The 15,257-nt window shown below is 42.2% G+C and overlaps 1 protein-coding gene across 1 annotated transcript in view; it reads right to left on the bottom strand.

Moving 5' to 3' along the window:
- The window catches only part of kank4 (KN motif and ankyrin repeat domains 4), a 73,234-nt gene that overhangs the window by 14,657 nt on the left and 43,320 nt on the right, over positions 1-15,257 (bottom strand). The window contains exons 2-3 of the mRNA XM_053323012.1: positions 4,664-4,737; positions 600-4,073 (exon numbers count right to left, since the gene is read on the bottom strand). Of these exons, the coding sequence (XP_053178987.1) occupies positions 600-4,073; positions 4,664-4,679 (3,490 nt within the window). The 5' untranslated portion in view covers positions 4,680-4,737. The remainder of the gene's footprint in view (positions 1-599; positions 4,074-4,663; positions 4,738-15,257) is intronic.

The following is a 15,257-nucleotide window of genomic DNA, read 5'->3' as shown; positions in this document are numbered from 1 at the left end:
GTTTGTGTTGGAAAAAGTACTATTAGCAGAGGCACCAAAACAGATAATAAGACAGCATATCAGGAGAGAAGAGAGTATTTCTAAATGACAGGAAAGGGTTGGTGTGTTTTCAGACTGTGCTAGAAGTAAGAACCGGTTTATATAAACCACTTTACTGTTAGTTTGATCTTAAAAGCAATTGTCTCACATTAACTGAGAAGGGTGCTCATTTGCAGGGCTAAGCACTCCATCTGAATTACTACAAAACACCACTCAAGTTTCACCCAAAAAACACAAAAACATCTGTCAAAGCATTCTGGCAATGTTTGTCTGCTCCTGTAGGGCTTCTTGTTCAAGGGAGAGAAGTAAGAACTGAAATAGATACTCGAGGCAACTGAGTTGAACATGTGAACCTGAAACATTACATATCTTCGTAGAGATCGGAATGGACATGTTAAAACTGAGTGGCATGAGTAATACATTATGCTTGGTGAAAGGGTCATTTAAATGAATATGAGAGTGGAACTGATTCAGCTCATAGATGTGTATGAACAATGCATGACTAACTGATGTGTATAAACAATGGATGACTAACTAAACCAACTGAACCATAGGCCTACCTTGTTCTTGCTGTTTGCTGGCAGCAGCAGCTTTCTGGGCTGGTGAGTAGAAGGCAGAGAGGACACTGAGGGAGCTGACCAATTGACTCTGAATAGAACTCATTTTGGAAGGACCAGGCTTTCCTGCTGGTTTGCCTGTTGTAGCTGCAGGGACCGCTTTCCCTGCAGGCTTGGCTGATGCTCCTTTCCCTGCCTCTGCTCTTTTCCCTGCCGTCTGTTTCTGTGTGATGGGGCTCTCCTGCTGGCTGGCCGTCTGTTGAGCTCCGGAGCTGCTCCCCAGCTGTGCCCATTGCTCCCCCAGAAGCCCTGTTAACCTGGTTACAACTTGGCCTAAAGCTGCAGGAGAGTTTGGTGACTCACTGGAGCCTCTGCGTGAGCCCTGGGCTTCACCTGAACCACGACGCTGAGCTGCTTCACTGGAGCCTCTGCGCAGTGATTGTGTGTCGCCGGCACCTTTTTGAGGGGCTTGAGTGTCACCGGAACTTCTACGAGACTGAGGTTGTCCTTCACTCGACCCCTGGCGAGTTGGGTGGGTCTTGGCTTCCCCTGGTCCACGACTAGAAGACTGTGGTATACTAGTTCCCCTCTGTACTGTTTTAAGCTCCTTTGAGTCCCGTCGAGTTGCAGACTTTTGAGATGGGGCTTGAATTGATTTGGGTTGGGTTTGGTCATCTCTGGAGCTTGGAGCTGGGCCCTGAGTCTCAGTTTGAGGTTGTGATTGGGATTGTTTTTCACTCGATTCCCCTGGAGGCCTCTTTACAAGGGTGCTGTCCTCAACCTGAGATGGAGATGGGGATTCCTGTTTTACCTGTGGCTCAGAGACCTGTGTTGGGGATTGAGCCTCAGGCTGAGGTTGGCTCTGTATCTGTGTTTGGGGCTGTTTTTTTGTCTCAGACTGGGACTGCTGAGCTTGAGTTTCACTGGATCCCCTACGAGGACGTACAGGAGCAGCCTGAAGTTGAATAGGTGGCTGCTGTGCCTGGTCTGCTGGTCTCTGGCCTCTCTGAGGTCTCACAGGAACTACTGTCTTCATAGCTGTATCATCTGCTGCAACTACAACAACAGTTTCAGTGACCACTGTTTCTTTGATTTTTACACACACAATCTCACTCTCTTCCTGCTTCTTTTCTACAGGTTGGACCTGTTGGGTTTCAACAATTTTTGTTAATCCACTCTCAGAGGGCAGGATTTCCTTTGTTTCTGAGTCATTCTGTGCAGTGCTTATGTCAATCTTAGGTTCTACATTTTCTCCTGTTGCAGCAAGTGGACTAGTACGCCCTTCCACCTGGTTTACAATGTCTGAAACTACAAATTCAACTGCGCTATCTTTAACTTCAACATCACTCTCTATAGCAACTTTCAAGGCTGCACTTTCACCATCTCTATTATCACTTTGGATTCTTTCATTCGCTTCCCTACCTTCCTCTCTTTCACTGACCATAGTATCAACATCCACTCTCTGGCTGCCTGCACTTTCTGTCCGTTGACTCTCTGCGTCTGTGTTTCTTGTAGGATTATTGTCCTGTCGTCTTTCCATCTCTGTCTCAGTCTGCTGGTCTGACCTCTGTGCTGCCTCTGTCTCTGTCACCCTGTCCACCGTGTCCACCCTCTCTGTCTCTGTCCCTCTGTCTACACTGCTGGCCCTCGGTCTTAACGGATGGTCTGTCTCTCCCTCTGTTTCCGTGATCTGGTTCACCCTTTCGGCCACTGGTGTCTCAGTCATTTGATCCTGAGTGGCGACTCTTTCAGTTACTGTGCCCCGTTCCATGCTGTTGGCTCTGGGTCTTGGTGGGCTTACAGCAGTAACTGCCTCAATCTCTGTCACCTGGTCTCGAACGTCAACTTTTATAGGTTCTGCTCCTTTATCTATACTTCCAGTACTTGTTGTGGGCACACACACTTCAACACAGATTCTCTCTGTGTCTGTTCCCTGATCTACTCTATTTGGCGATTCTGTCTCAGTCTCTTGATTGGCAAAATCTACTTTCTCTGTCTCTGTCCCAGTATCGATACTTTCTCTTCTTGGCCTACTGTGTACTTCCGTCGTACACACCTCCACTCTCATTCCTTCACTCAGCTGTAGTATTCTATCTTCTTTTACTTTGTTCTCCTCCATTTGTACCTTCAAAAGAGTATTAGTTTTCTCTAGATCATGGGTAGCCTGAGTTAGTTTTGTCTCCAGTATCATTAGCTTCTCATGCAAATTCTGGGCACTACCTGAGTCCTCATGCTTACCTCCTTTTGCTGCATTACCATCTTGAATACTGCTAACCTCTGCATCTTTCATAGCCCCCCTAAGTGATGTTATTTCCTGTCCTTCAATGTCCCGTGATAGCTTTTGCACTGCTTGTTCCAGTGGCTTCTCTATTGTCTCTTTTTGTTTGTCAGATTTTTCTGATGGCTGTGTCTTCACCTCTTGCTTTGACAACCCACCTATTTCTTCACATGCTGATGACCTCTTTACAGATTCCTGTCTTATCTCCCTCTCTTTTTGTAACACTCTAGTTTTCTCTGTGACAACCTGTTTGTCTTTTCCTGTTATTGGCTTTACAGGTTCTAAACCTCCAGAGGGTTGAGTTATCAGAGCCAAGTTAAATCCCTCTGGAGGTCTGTGTCCTTGTGGCAGGGTGTATGTCCCAGCATCAGAACTTTGGGCTATTGTAGAAGACGATGCGGAAGCCTGTGCCTTGGCCTGAGCTTGGAGTTGAACCAGTAGCTTCTCCCTCTCCTCTCTCAGTGAGCAGATCTGAGCCTTTAGTTCTGGGATGGTTTTAACCTGCTCTTCCAGCTCTCTGACACGCTTCAATGCTACTGTGATCTGTTGGTGAAGCCCTGCCCGATCCTGGGGAAGACATCTTCTTTCTGTTATGTCCGGTGAAGCACGGAAGATGTTCTCTGTTGAGCCATTTTCTGGTGTTCCCACAATACGGTCTGGACTGCTTGAATCAGAACCTTTACGCTGTTGTAGAGTGATGGGCATGCTCGATGCTCGAAGCAGGTTTGGACGACTTTGAATTCCCACAGATTTCTCCTCCACACCCTGAGCCCCTGCACCTTCATCTCTGGGCTTAGCTGAAACGTAGCCAGTTCCCTGACTGCTTATTCCCCTGTTGCTCTGGCTGTAAGTCCCTCCTTCACTTGCTCTGAAATCATAAATCTGTTGGACCTCTGCTACCCGTGATTTAGGCTTGGGCCCCAATGTGGATGTCCCGGACCATGTACTATCCTTTTCCTTAGGGGCAGGTCTGGCTCCATGCCCTGGGAGGCTGAAATTTCTGGGTAGAGTGCTGAATTTGGGTGGGCCCTTGACCCTGCGCTGGATGTGGACTCTTTTGATGGTATTGCCTTTTTCAATATCATCAACATATTTCAGGAAGTCCAGGTCCAAGTGGAAGCCATAGGGAGTCTCCACTGAGTAGGGCAGCTGCTTCCTCTGGACACCGCCCTCACTGCCCTTGGTCTGAAAGCCGTTGGCTGTTATGAATTAATATCAAAATTAATCAGTCAATCAATGCTCCCCCTCCTTTAATTATTAAAACAAATAGTAATATCATATAATAATAGCTGAAATTATACATTTAGAATTGATTCACATGTTCGATTGCTTGACAAAGTGAACATGAACACAAGATTATCATCAGCATTATTCCTTTTCAACCACTTGTTAATACAAGCAGCACTGTGCTGCACACATGGTGCTTCATTATGTAAAACTATATCACCTACTGGGAAGTAATTATCATGTAGTGATTGCGCCAAAACAAACTAATCAGCATGCAAAGTGCTGCTCACACTGTGTCAACTTATGAATGCAATATGAGATGGGGGCAGTTATCACCTGAAGGAATTAAACCTTTATCTGCTTTTGGCCACATACGGGAACAGGAAGTCAAATGTTTAAACCTTTGTCCCATATTATGTAACAACCTGAAATCTGATTATGCATGACTATTTTATGTTTATACAGCTGTAGACAAATTTGAAAAATATGATCTGTTGCACACACTTAACATAATATCATTGTACAGTATGTGTACTGTAAATGCAGGCTGAGTGACCCTTACCACTTTTCTTCTCCATCGTGGGAGGGGTAGTTCTCAGTCATCGACTTGTGTTTGCTACAGTTGGAGCTAGCAGCCTAGATAAAAACAGAAAAAAGAGAACTGTGTGAGAAACTGAAATATTGTCGGCCATTATTTTCTGAACAGAACTAAATTTTACATTCACATTTAGCAAAAATGTGCAATGTCCAATTTTTACGAAATAAGCAAAAGATGATGTCATCAAATGTGAAGCTTTTAAAAAGTTTCCTTCCTTGAAGCTACACTTAGATTGATACTTAGATAGATAGAAATACTTGATAAGATATTTCTAATTACTAAGTATGAAATAATAATGAATGAAATAACTGAAATAAGACAAAATGATCCGTGACTCACTCTAACAAGAAGACAAATATTTGCCTCTAAGATAAGATATTCTGTAGGTTATGTAAGACCATATGCATCAGCCCAGACTGTGCTGCTGCTAGAGAGAAATGTGGAAAATATTATGAGGTATGTCAAATATAATGTAAGAAATGTTCATAAACATCCAGATAAACCCAACATGGTGTCTTATGTGCATGCAGTACTATTTTAATGGCACAATAAAACACAGCACTTATTTTAATGACAAATGGTTTCCTTAGAATTGTTTTATATACAGAACAGGAGCAGTGCTAACCGTCCAGATGGCTATACTGAGGTGAGAAAAGGCATTCGATAATTAGGCTCATATGCAGCTCAGACCTCAAATGTAATAAAAAGGTAAGCAAAGTTTATTTTTTTGCAGTCTCAGCTTATTTACTGAAGACTACGTTATGCCAAGCAACAGGAAGTCTTAGTGGCACAATGAATGGAAAGCAGTGCCATAGTGTCCATTAACTTAATTTTAATTTTCCTTACTGAATCAGACTGTCAGAAGCCACAACTCTTGGCAGACCCATAAAAAGGAACACGTTCCATTTGGTGCCACTTTAAATTATTTGTTCTAGTTGGTGAGGCCAAGAAACCAGAGCTGCTTTCCCTTTTTTATTTACTATGAGCTCACTCAAGTCGAGTTAAGTGAGATTGAAAACAATACAGCAAGGGTAGCCAAAACTTTTAAGGGCTTATTTAAAGCTTCCTAATAAAATATCCAATACTAATAATAAAACCCAGGCAATTCTCCCAGCCTTGAGTGAGCTGCACAGTTCAAATCCATACTAAATGAACACTCAAGCCTTTTCAGCCAAATATCAACTCTAGGACTGTTTAGCAAATAGGCAAACATTATTCATGCAATTTCCATGCAAATTTGTGTCACTGGAGAAGATATCTGCTATGTACAGTAGGAGACATAACATGAGAGTGCCTGAGGCACCATAGTTTAATAAGTGAGTTCAAATGCCTTGTGGGGTAATTTCCAAGGTGTAAATTAGCATTTTCATTATTTTTAGTGGATGGTCTACCGCCATATGCAGCATGTAGTGGGACAGATACTAAAGATGAAGTGTTTTTTTAATGCAGTCATTCATATATTGTATTTTATTATATCCAGAGGTTTCAACTTGCTGCAGATGTTATAACTGATGCAGCACTACAATCCATATAGCTACAATATTGCAAGCCATTTTGCTTTAATGGTGTTTCCTCTCTCATCTGTCATTTCATTCTTCTTTTGATACTATTTTTACACAGAGAAGACACAACTCTTGTGGGAATACCTCAACAGAGTCTCCTAACAGGCAGTTTTCCCATTTGAAATGGCTGCTTTAATATCTGTAGAAGGAATGGGAACATGCACATCAATTATGTGATACTAAAAAAAACAACAGCGTACTACTGCATAAAAACGCTCAGTACTGACAAAGCTGGACCTTTTGTCTGTAGCAGGCCAGAAGTTTCTAATCAAATTCTGAACTGACCGAACGATATTCCCAACCAACTGATTATAACAGAAAAATGTTATTAAAGTATCCATCACAACATATTTACATATATATTTGTGTGTCTAGACAATACACTTAGCTGATATAGTTAGTAAGTGCATTGTCCTGGCTACAGGGTAAACTGTGGGTTGTGCTGTGCTGAGCAGGGACATATTGCAAGGCAAGCACTACATGAGCTGGCAATGTAATCAATCAAAATGACAACTAGTCCACCCAGGGACCTAAACAGGAGCTGTGACAAGCTCTATTTGGCCCCTGTCCCGTCTTCATAGATTGAGCCTTAATAATGAAAAGAAGTGGTGACCTGGAGCTGAATTGTTGTCTCTGTTACAGATGAGCAGATATACACACACACATGCACACACACACATGCACACACAGACACACAGATCATTTGACTGACAGCCACTGCACAGGATCTGACACCATGTGATTGCTACCATGGCAACCATTCTTGAATCCACTACTTCTGTGTGTGTCCCAGGAGCGCAGACAACACAGGCATTCCCGATTCTTCCTGATGCTTAATGTGACTACAGTCAGCTCACTGTCCTTAAGGCTTAATTAGCCGATTCAGGAGCAGAAGAATTCCGCTTGTAATCGCTGAGTGAAGTACAGGCGGACCCCGCTGGCAATTATACACAGTGGGCAGGCAACAAAACCCTCCTTAATTACATCATTACAGAAACAGAGAGCCAGAGGTAAAGTGGGAGACAATGGAGGGACAGAGAAAAGGGAAAGGTTAAATAAAGGAGGTATGAGAGAAACATAAGTATGGTCAAGAGGATGAGGAGAAAGGTAAAGAATTAAAACTTAAGAATGACAGACAAGCATGACAAAAGGAAATGAGGAGGATAGAAGTGACAGAAAACGATGATGCTGCAGAAAAAATGACCAGGGTAACTATCTTCACAGATATGCAGAGCATTTCACTAATGAGAACGACTCTACCTGACCTACCCTGCAGTGCAGTTGTGAGGATTTTATAAGTTTCCTTTTTTAATTAAAGTCGCTCTTAAATCCTGTGTGGCTAACAAAAGCCTCAGAGCAACAGAAGAATCATGTTGCATTTGGTGAGTTTCTGCAGGGTAATATGGATGATTAACATAAATAATGAGACATAATAAGTCTATAAATAGCCACAGTGCATGCAAGAGTGTTTTTGTATGCACACAGAGTTATAACAACATGGTTACTAGTATATTATCCAGGTTAAGTTAGTAATTAAACATTGCAGGCCTTTTTGACCCCAATGATGCATGATCCACACTGGATTACAGACTATGAGCTGAAAGCTATGCTAATCCAAATTGATAGGTTGGTTAAAAGCAAAGCATTGGTACTTTATGTGTGTCTAAAATTGTGTTTGCATATGTCAGCACTGATTTCATTGTGTTTGTTTATGTGCATGTGCTAACATTGATTATTATGTAGGTATAAGTGCAAAATGTGTCTGGTTGAATCACTATGTTTGAACAGCAAACACAGCCTTATATGCACATAACCCCTAAAAGGACATGCCGCAATCTCTCATCACCAATCCAATAAGCGTGGCAGCTGGTCGAGAGGCGACGACATCAGTAATGTGAAGCCCGGAAAACAGGAGTAATGAGAGTACAGTAAATAAGCTCATACTGACAGCCAGACGTTTTCACATGTCATCAGTATGGAGAGCTCAACCACACTAATATAGTTGTTTTGGGGGGTTATTTTGAAACAAAGACCCCATGGAAACATCTAAATTATTAGCATTGTACTGTGAAATGCCCGGAAAGCCATGTTATATAAAGCTTTTGCAAATACAGATTGTGACAATATCAATTAAGGTTACATTAACTTTTCAAATTACACATTTATACACCCACTCAGGGATTCACACATACACACCAAACACACATATAAAATTACTGTTGACCCAATGTACCAAGAAGGGGTATGAGGATTAATTGAATGTCATGGGTCATTACATTGGAGTGCCTGTGTACTGGAGATTGAATTAGTCTGATACTCTGACACAGAGCAGGCTCAGATAGGGGACAGGCCCACAGGAAATAAGATTGGAGAGTGCGAGCAGGGGACAGGAGGTGGGCGGTTCGGAGGGAAAAAGTGGGTGAGAAAGTGGAAAAGAGGCAGAGACGGGAGTGGCAGCTGTACACATTCATATCTCACACACGCAGAGCTGCTTTACTGTTACTCTTCCAGCTCCCCGTTTTTCATTCTCAGTCTTGTACTTTATCTCATTAAAAAAACACTTACGCATGAATGCATCACGATCTCTCGGACACACTCACACTGAAGTACTGTGTCACGGCTGCAGCTGCAGCTCTAAACATGAGTTTTAATCAGCTATGTGAAAGCAGCAGTGTGAAACTGCAAGCAGCAGCAGAGGAGAAAGAGAAAGGCAGGGGTGCCAGCAATTATTATACAGGTCCCAAGTCCTCATCACAGCCCTGACATGAGTCCAGCTATCTCTGTTTACCCTTGAGCTACCCTGAGAATGTAGGCAGCACTGTCCAGCTTACTCTCTCTCTCTCAGCCTGAAACAGACAACAACACATTTGAGCAAAAGAACATGTGCAGGCAAACACAGACACTGATAAAGAGACGCATATGCTGTGAGTACTGTATAATAAATGCCTACTGCAGCACAATCTTGTAGTGCAGTTTCAACACAACAGCAAATGGTGGTATCTTAAGGGACCATCACAGTCAATGATTACTTTGCAAACTAATTTGGGTGTTTTTAAAAGTGTCCTATAATTCAAATGTATTGGATTTTAAGAATCCAGCAGTTTTTACTGCAGTTTCTAAGTCCAGCTGTTTCATCATCATTACACTTGGTAAGACCCAAGTGTTGTGTTGTATGCTCACCAGAGAAATCTATTTAATCAGGCAAGTTTGCGTACATTTGCTAATTAGAAGAGTTGTTGTTGCGAACCAATTAGGACTTCTACTGTGACTGTTCTGTCTATGAAAAGCTAAACCTCTCTCCTTACACTACTGCAGTGAAGTGCGTGCTATTTGCTATTTTGGTATCGCTGTTTTATCTTTCTGTTATTTGGGTGACTTACTATGAATGTGCTGCAATTAAATGGGAGGTAAGGGAGTGGAAATGATCAGCAAATAAAAACAGCCCGCATGTGTAGTTTTTGTTGTCATGGATTACGAGGACTTGTGCTTGTGTTATATTTGTCTGCTCAAACGCAGCCTGTGCTATTTTCATAGCTTTTCAAAAGAGGATATAACACAATCCTCCTTAATCCCTAAAACAAAAACTGCTGCTCATTTCAGCACACTGGTCTGGTATGACCAGTGGCTTATGATAGGTATTGATGTGTAGCTGACATTGCTGAACTAATATGGTGACTCTGAGTTGTGTGCTGTTGTTACACTGCATTATTATTAGCCACTGTCCAGCAAAAGTCTGGCTTTAAATGAATTTAACAAATGCCATTAGGAAAGCGGTCGTCCATCATGTTACTTTCTTTCAGAGGATTTCATGAAATCTGATGTTGTTATCCATTTGGTACTCATCTGTGTCCCATTTCAGGAACATTCCCTACAACACAAGTGTGTGTAAGGGAGGCAGCTGATGGTGCAATTAGTTCAATCTAGCAAGTTGCAGGTGTGGATGACAATTTTGCATAATGACACACTACAGAACAGAGATGCTTCAGAGCAGCAAACTGAGAAAATTAAGAAATTTCACTGACAAGACACTGGGAACTAGAAAGTTTCTGATTGTGGAATCAGAATGAAGGAAACTTTTAGCATCCAGATCATTGAGAAGGAACTAGGAGACATTTCTGTGATATCTCAGTGCTTAGTCTGTGTGTGCTGTGCAAGAACAGATCGATCCCTTTGCTCTACAAGAGCTATATGAGCACAGTCTGGTCCATCCCACTCCACTCTAAGATTATCTCTGTCTATGTATAGTACATTATAACTCGACTGAGCTACCAGAATACATCTTCTAGGCCAATTTTCTTTTAATCTTATTCACTCCCGTTCTGTCAGGTCTAGTCCACTTCATCATCCTGTTCCATAGTTCTTCATTTGTTTCCTAATCCAGTATGATCTAGTCTAGTCCAGTATGACAGTGCCTGTATTCAGCAGGGGCCAGATTGTTCCCTTTGTGCTTCAGAACAGCTGGCTCTCAAACCCAGAGAGAAAATGAGAGCATGAACTTCTGTTCATAGGTGCCACTAAACAGTGGCAAAATGATTCTATAATTATCTTACTGTTTTATTATCAGTCAGTTTAAACTGTTTTATTGTCTGCATTCTTTAATGGAAAACCCATTTTTGAATGGAATATGATTTTTAATGCAACATTATTAAGAAAATCTTGAAAGTACAGAAGAAATATGTTCCAAATTAATCTAAAAAACCTTGTTACCTTCAGTTGTTTGGTGGTTATCACTTATTTGCAGAGCCTAAAAGAGGCAAACTGTCTCCGTCTGAGAAATCCATTAGCATTTTACATTATGTTCTGTTTTGGACTACTGAAAGGAAACAATTACCTTTTTTAAAGCTCAGACCAAATAGAAAGTCACCCAAAAAAAACCCCAAAAGGCATAAACTGATTTTTACAATTGTTCTTTTGTGAGGAAATAAGTTGTAAGAACATCAAACACTACAGAACTCAAAGATACTATGTACATTAAGAAAGATAACTACCAATATATAGAATGCATGTGGAAGGCGACCTCTGATGATGCTTATTTCTGTTGTGTTGCTTTCTCCCCATATGATGAGTAAGCTAATTTCATGAGAGAAAAAGTGAAAGCTGCATTCTTTGCCTGTCTGTTGAAGTTGTTAAGATATCACATTCCACCAACGAAAACCTAAAAAACCACAAGCTGTGATAAAGAGACGTTTCTTTGGACCACCCTGAATTGCTTAAACATGTCAGACCATGTTTACAAAAAGGTTTCATCACAGTAGAACTTTGCACCTAAAGTCTGATTCTTCTATGGAGGGAATAATGACGCTGAAGCTTTCATACAGAGTAACACTGCTGCTAAATCATATAAACTATTAAAAGCTGTACAATCCAATTACAGCTAAATGAGAAACTTTGAAACTGAGTTAGATGACTTTACAATGAATGAAAAGTGATTGCAGAGCTATAAGATTCAATTTGCTATTCAGTAATAAATGCTAAATGTTCTATCATATTCTATCAAATAAAAAGTTTGAATGAATGACACTAGCAATGCTTTCCTTGGCCTCAGGAGAGTTCTCCAACCCTCTTTGTATTTTGTATTTCAGTATAATGTAGCTGAATATGCACTACAGGTGTTCACATTGACAAAGCCTGTTGTTCTCAGACGACTGCATGAGTATACAACAGAGATTTAACTGCAGGTCATAAATGGTACCTTCTAACCAAGGTGGTAATTCCTACAGTGCTTCTTAAGAGCCTCTGTCAAATCATCATTTTATACTTGTCGTATGAATCTTGTACTATGGTATCAGCTCTTATTACACAAAAAAAGAGAAATTGTGGAAGGTGAAGGGCTTGAAAGGCTTCTTAACACTCCTACTGTGAAGAAGGTTTTAGTTGACATTACACACCAGCTTTTACAGATTTGTCCACTTTGTTTTTGTTGGTGCAACAGTAATAGTAAAAGTCCCAAAGACAAAAGGAAAAAAACAAGATGCCATTTCAACCTTATCTGCATTAGTGTGGACATGACTTTAGTGTTACCATCCCTGTCCTGCTTGTGCCTTATCTGCCAAAGGACAGATAACCCCTTCTGCCTGCCCTCCCTGCAACTGTTTTCTTATCAGTCTATCGCTCGATTTCTTTAGCCCTCCATACAGAGAATGAAAGCCTCTTCCTTTTCCAGACGGCTCTCCTCACGCCCTATAGTGGTATTCCAGCACGAGGAGCAGCTGCCTGCTTTCATTAGCGATAAAGGAAGTGACACACCATCTATTATTCATCGGAGCACACAACCAACCCCTTCTAGCTTGAGAAAGGCTCACATTATGGCTACTTCCCCCTCATGGAAGTTAATGAGGTTGGTGAAGTAACTGCTACCACTGATTAGCATGTGAGGTATCTGACTATTCCTATATGACAACATTAGCAGATGTGAAAGGGTGCAGTGAGAGGAAGATGGTGTGGGATAAGATGAGCAGAGATGGTAGGATAGGATAGGATAGGAGATGGGAGATAGGAGATAGAAGAGAAGGCAGTGAGGAAAAAACACAGCAGGGGAAGAGGGGGGGATATGTTGGATGGGATAACAAGAATGAGGGATGCTGAGAGAAAGGATGAGGAGGACGTAACCAAGGGAGAAGAGGGAGAAAGTACGTTGCCATAGAGTAGATCACTTACAGTACTGCCATGTCACATTACATCCGCTTCCACTCGCTATGACAGGTAAAAACAACTGTCACGCACATATACAAACACCAAACACATAAAAAATTCACATGTACACTATAAGCAAGTTTGAGCTGATGTGTTAACACTCTCAGAGAACCATGATTTATAAATAAATCTTGGTCCCCTCGCTCATTAATTACCACTTTCTACTTACACGACTAAATGGAGGAGACACACATCACACACTCGCACGGAAACTCGAACACACTTAGAAAACGGTTAGATAAGACGGCGCGCGAGCACACAACTATGAATACAAACGCGCAATTTTTATTCCACCGCACGCTCACACACCTGCTGGTGATAAAGAGCCTGCCTTACACCAACAGAGTGTGAAGCCAGGCAGGCGATTGCAGTTCAGTGTGGCTGCACATTCTGCAGAGCAGGCGGGGCGACTCTGGGAAGAAATCAACACTTAAAATAAATTCAGTGTCTATTGATCTTAGCATGATGACAGCCTTCCAGCGCCACTTCCTTTTGCATGCACGCAGAAAAACATCTAAGGGGGTCACCAATCGGACATGTGACACATACACTCTGACGCAAGGAAAGAAATAGTTGGCTTATTGCCAGATCGAGTAAACTAGCTCATCTCACTATGCTGCATGTGTTTGTTTTTGTGTGCATGCATGTGTGTTGCCTGATAGTCAGCCTGCCCACTTATTCCTCCCGCATAGCGTCAGCTGGCAAAGCTGTGTGAGGAACGCTAACGCTCTGCGAACAGAAAAATATCACTCTCCCACTCTCACACACATCCAAGCACATACACTCTCCCTCTTTCTCTCTTTCACACCCTTGCTTGCACATCCCAGGCAAACACATGTGACCTGTGTTCTACCCTGCAAAAAATAGACTAGAAAAGAGGGAGTGAGAAAAGCGGGAGGTGAGATATAGAGGTGCAGCAGATCAAAGAGAGAGAAGATGAACAATGCAAGGTAAACAAATTGGAATTTTGATAAAGTAAAACTGTTTATGAGAGAAAAACTGTTTAAAGAAAAAGAGAGCCAGAGAGGGCACGGACAAAACAAGACAAAAATAGGAAGATGAGTCACAAAAAGGAGTAAATTCTCATGGGGTGGCTTGCCTCTCACCTGCCTGCAGCTCCTCACCTCCTGTCCTTCCTGTTTCTGTGAGTGCCACTGACCTCGTCTCTCTTTTAACCTCACCAGAGAAAGGAAGAAAAAAACAAAAAGAGAGAGAGAGAGAGAGAGAGAGAGAGAGAGGAAGGGAGAGAGGCAATGGTGGGAAAGGGGGTGGAGGTGCTGGCAGATGGTGCTGAGGGGTGGAGAGAGAAGAGAAGAGGAGAGAAGAGAATCGTCTCGTTTCTCTCACTATGATAGATTCATCTGCTTAGCCTGCCCACTGCAACCAACTGGCCCAGAAATAAACAACACCCTAAAAGATAAATGGGCTCAATGGCAAACACACGCATATACACTTTAATCAACCACCACTGCCTCTCTGTATGTGTTTTCAGTACAGCAACTTGAAAGTGTCCGTAGATGTGACTCTGTGTAAAGCTCCCATCATAACACTGGGATTTCCTCAAGTGCAAATGACCACAAAGGTCACATGATGCAGAGTAGTTCCCTGTGTGTGTCTGTTTATGCAAACTTGTGTGTTAAATACCCAGGTCTTTGCTCATTCATGCATCTACTAGTGTGTGCATGCATGTGTGTCTGTGGTATGTGCATGTGTGTATTAGTGCGTGTGTTTACCCTGCGGGCACAGCGCTTGCCCTACAGTGAACTCCCACCATGCACCAGTCTAATTATTACTGGAGGAGTTACAGTCAACCCCTGCTGTGCTGCCACAGAGCCACATGAGGCCTGCTTTTACCAGGTTGAGCTCCACATTAGATCAAAGATACTTTTTTAGAAGCATCACTCTGGCCTTGCTGAGGTATCATCCCTGTGAAATTAAACAAGTAAACCCCCTGGATGTGTTCAACTCAATAACTGAATGCAGTCTAATGTGTAAACCCTGGCTAGCTCAGATGGCTCTGTAGTGTAAATGAGGTAAATAATTAACAGCTTTTAAATAGGCTAACTGCCCAGGCTAATGGGTCCTATCTCTTATCTCACTCCTGCACTGATCCCTCAGACCACCAGTGCTAATTCCCTTCTATGTGTGTGTGGATCACATGTGTTTAAAGCAAACACCCACCCTAAAACAGGCCGGCAGTAAGCACGCGGCATCTTGAAAATGTAGCCATGTGAGTGCACAGAAATACTGACCACATGAAATATTCATATGGATATATGGCATAGCTGTAGCAGTGCCAGGTC

Source organism: Scomber japonicus, chromosome 7 (assembly GCF_027409825.1).
Source record: "Scomber japonicus isolate fScoJap1 chromosome 7, fScoJap1.pri, whole genome shotgun sequence".
Classification (NCBI taxonomy): domain Eukaryota; kingdom Metazoa; phylum Chordata; class Actinopteri; order Scombriformes; family Scombridae; genus Scomber; species Scomber japonicus.
The sequence above is the reverse complement of the archived record's forward strand: the minus strand, read 5'-3'. Positions and strand labels throughout refer to the sequence as shown.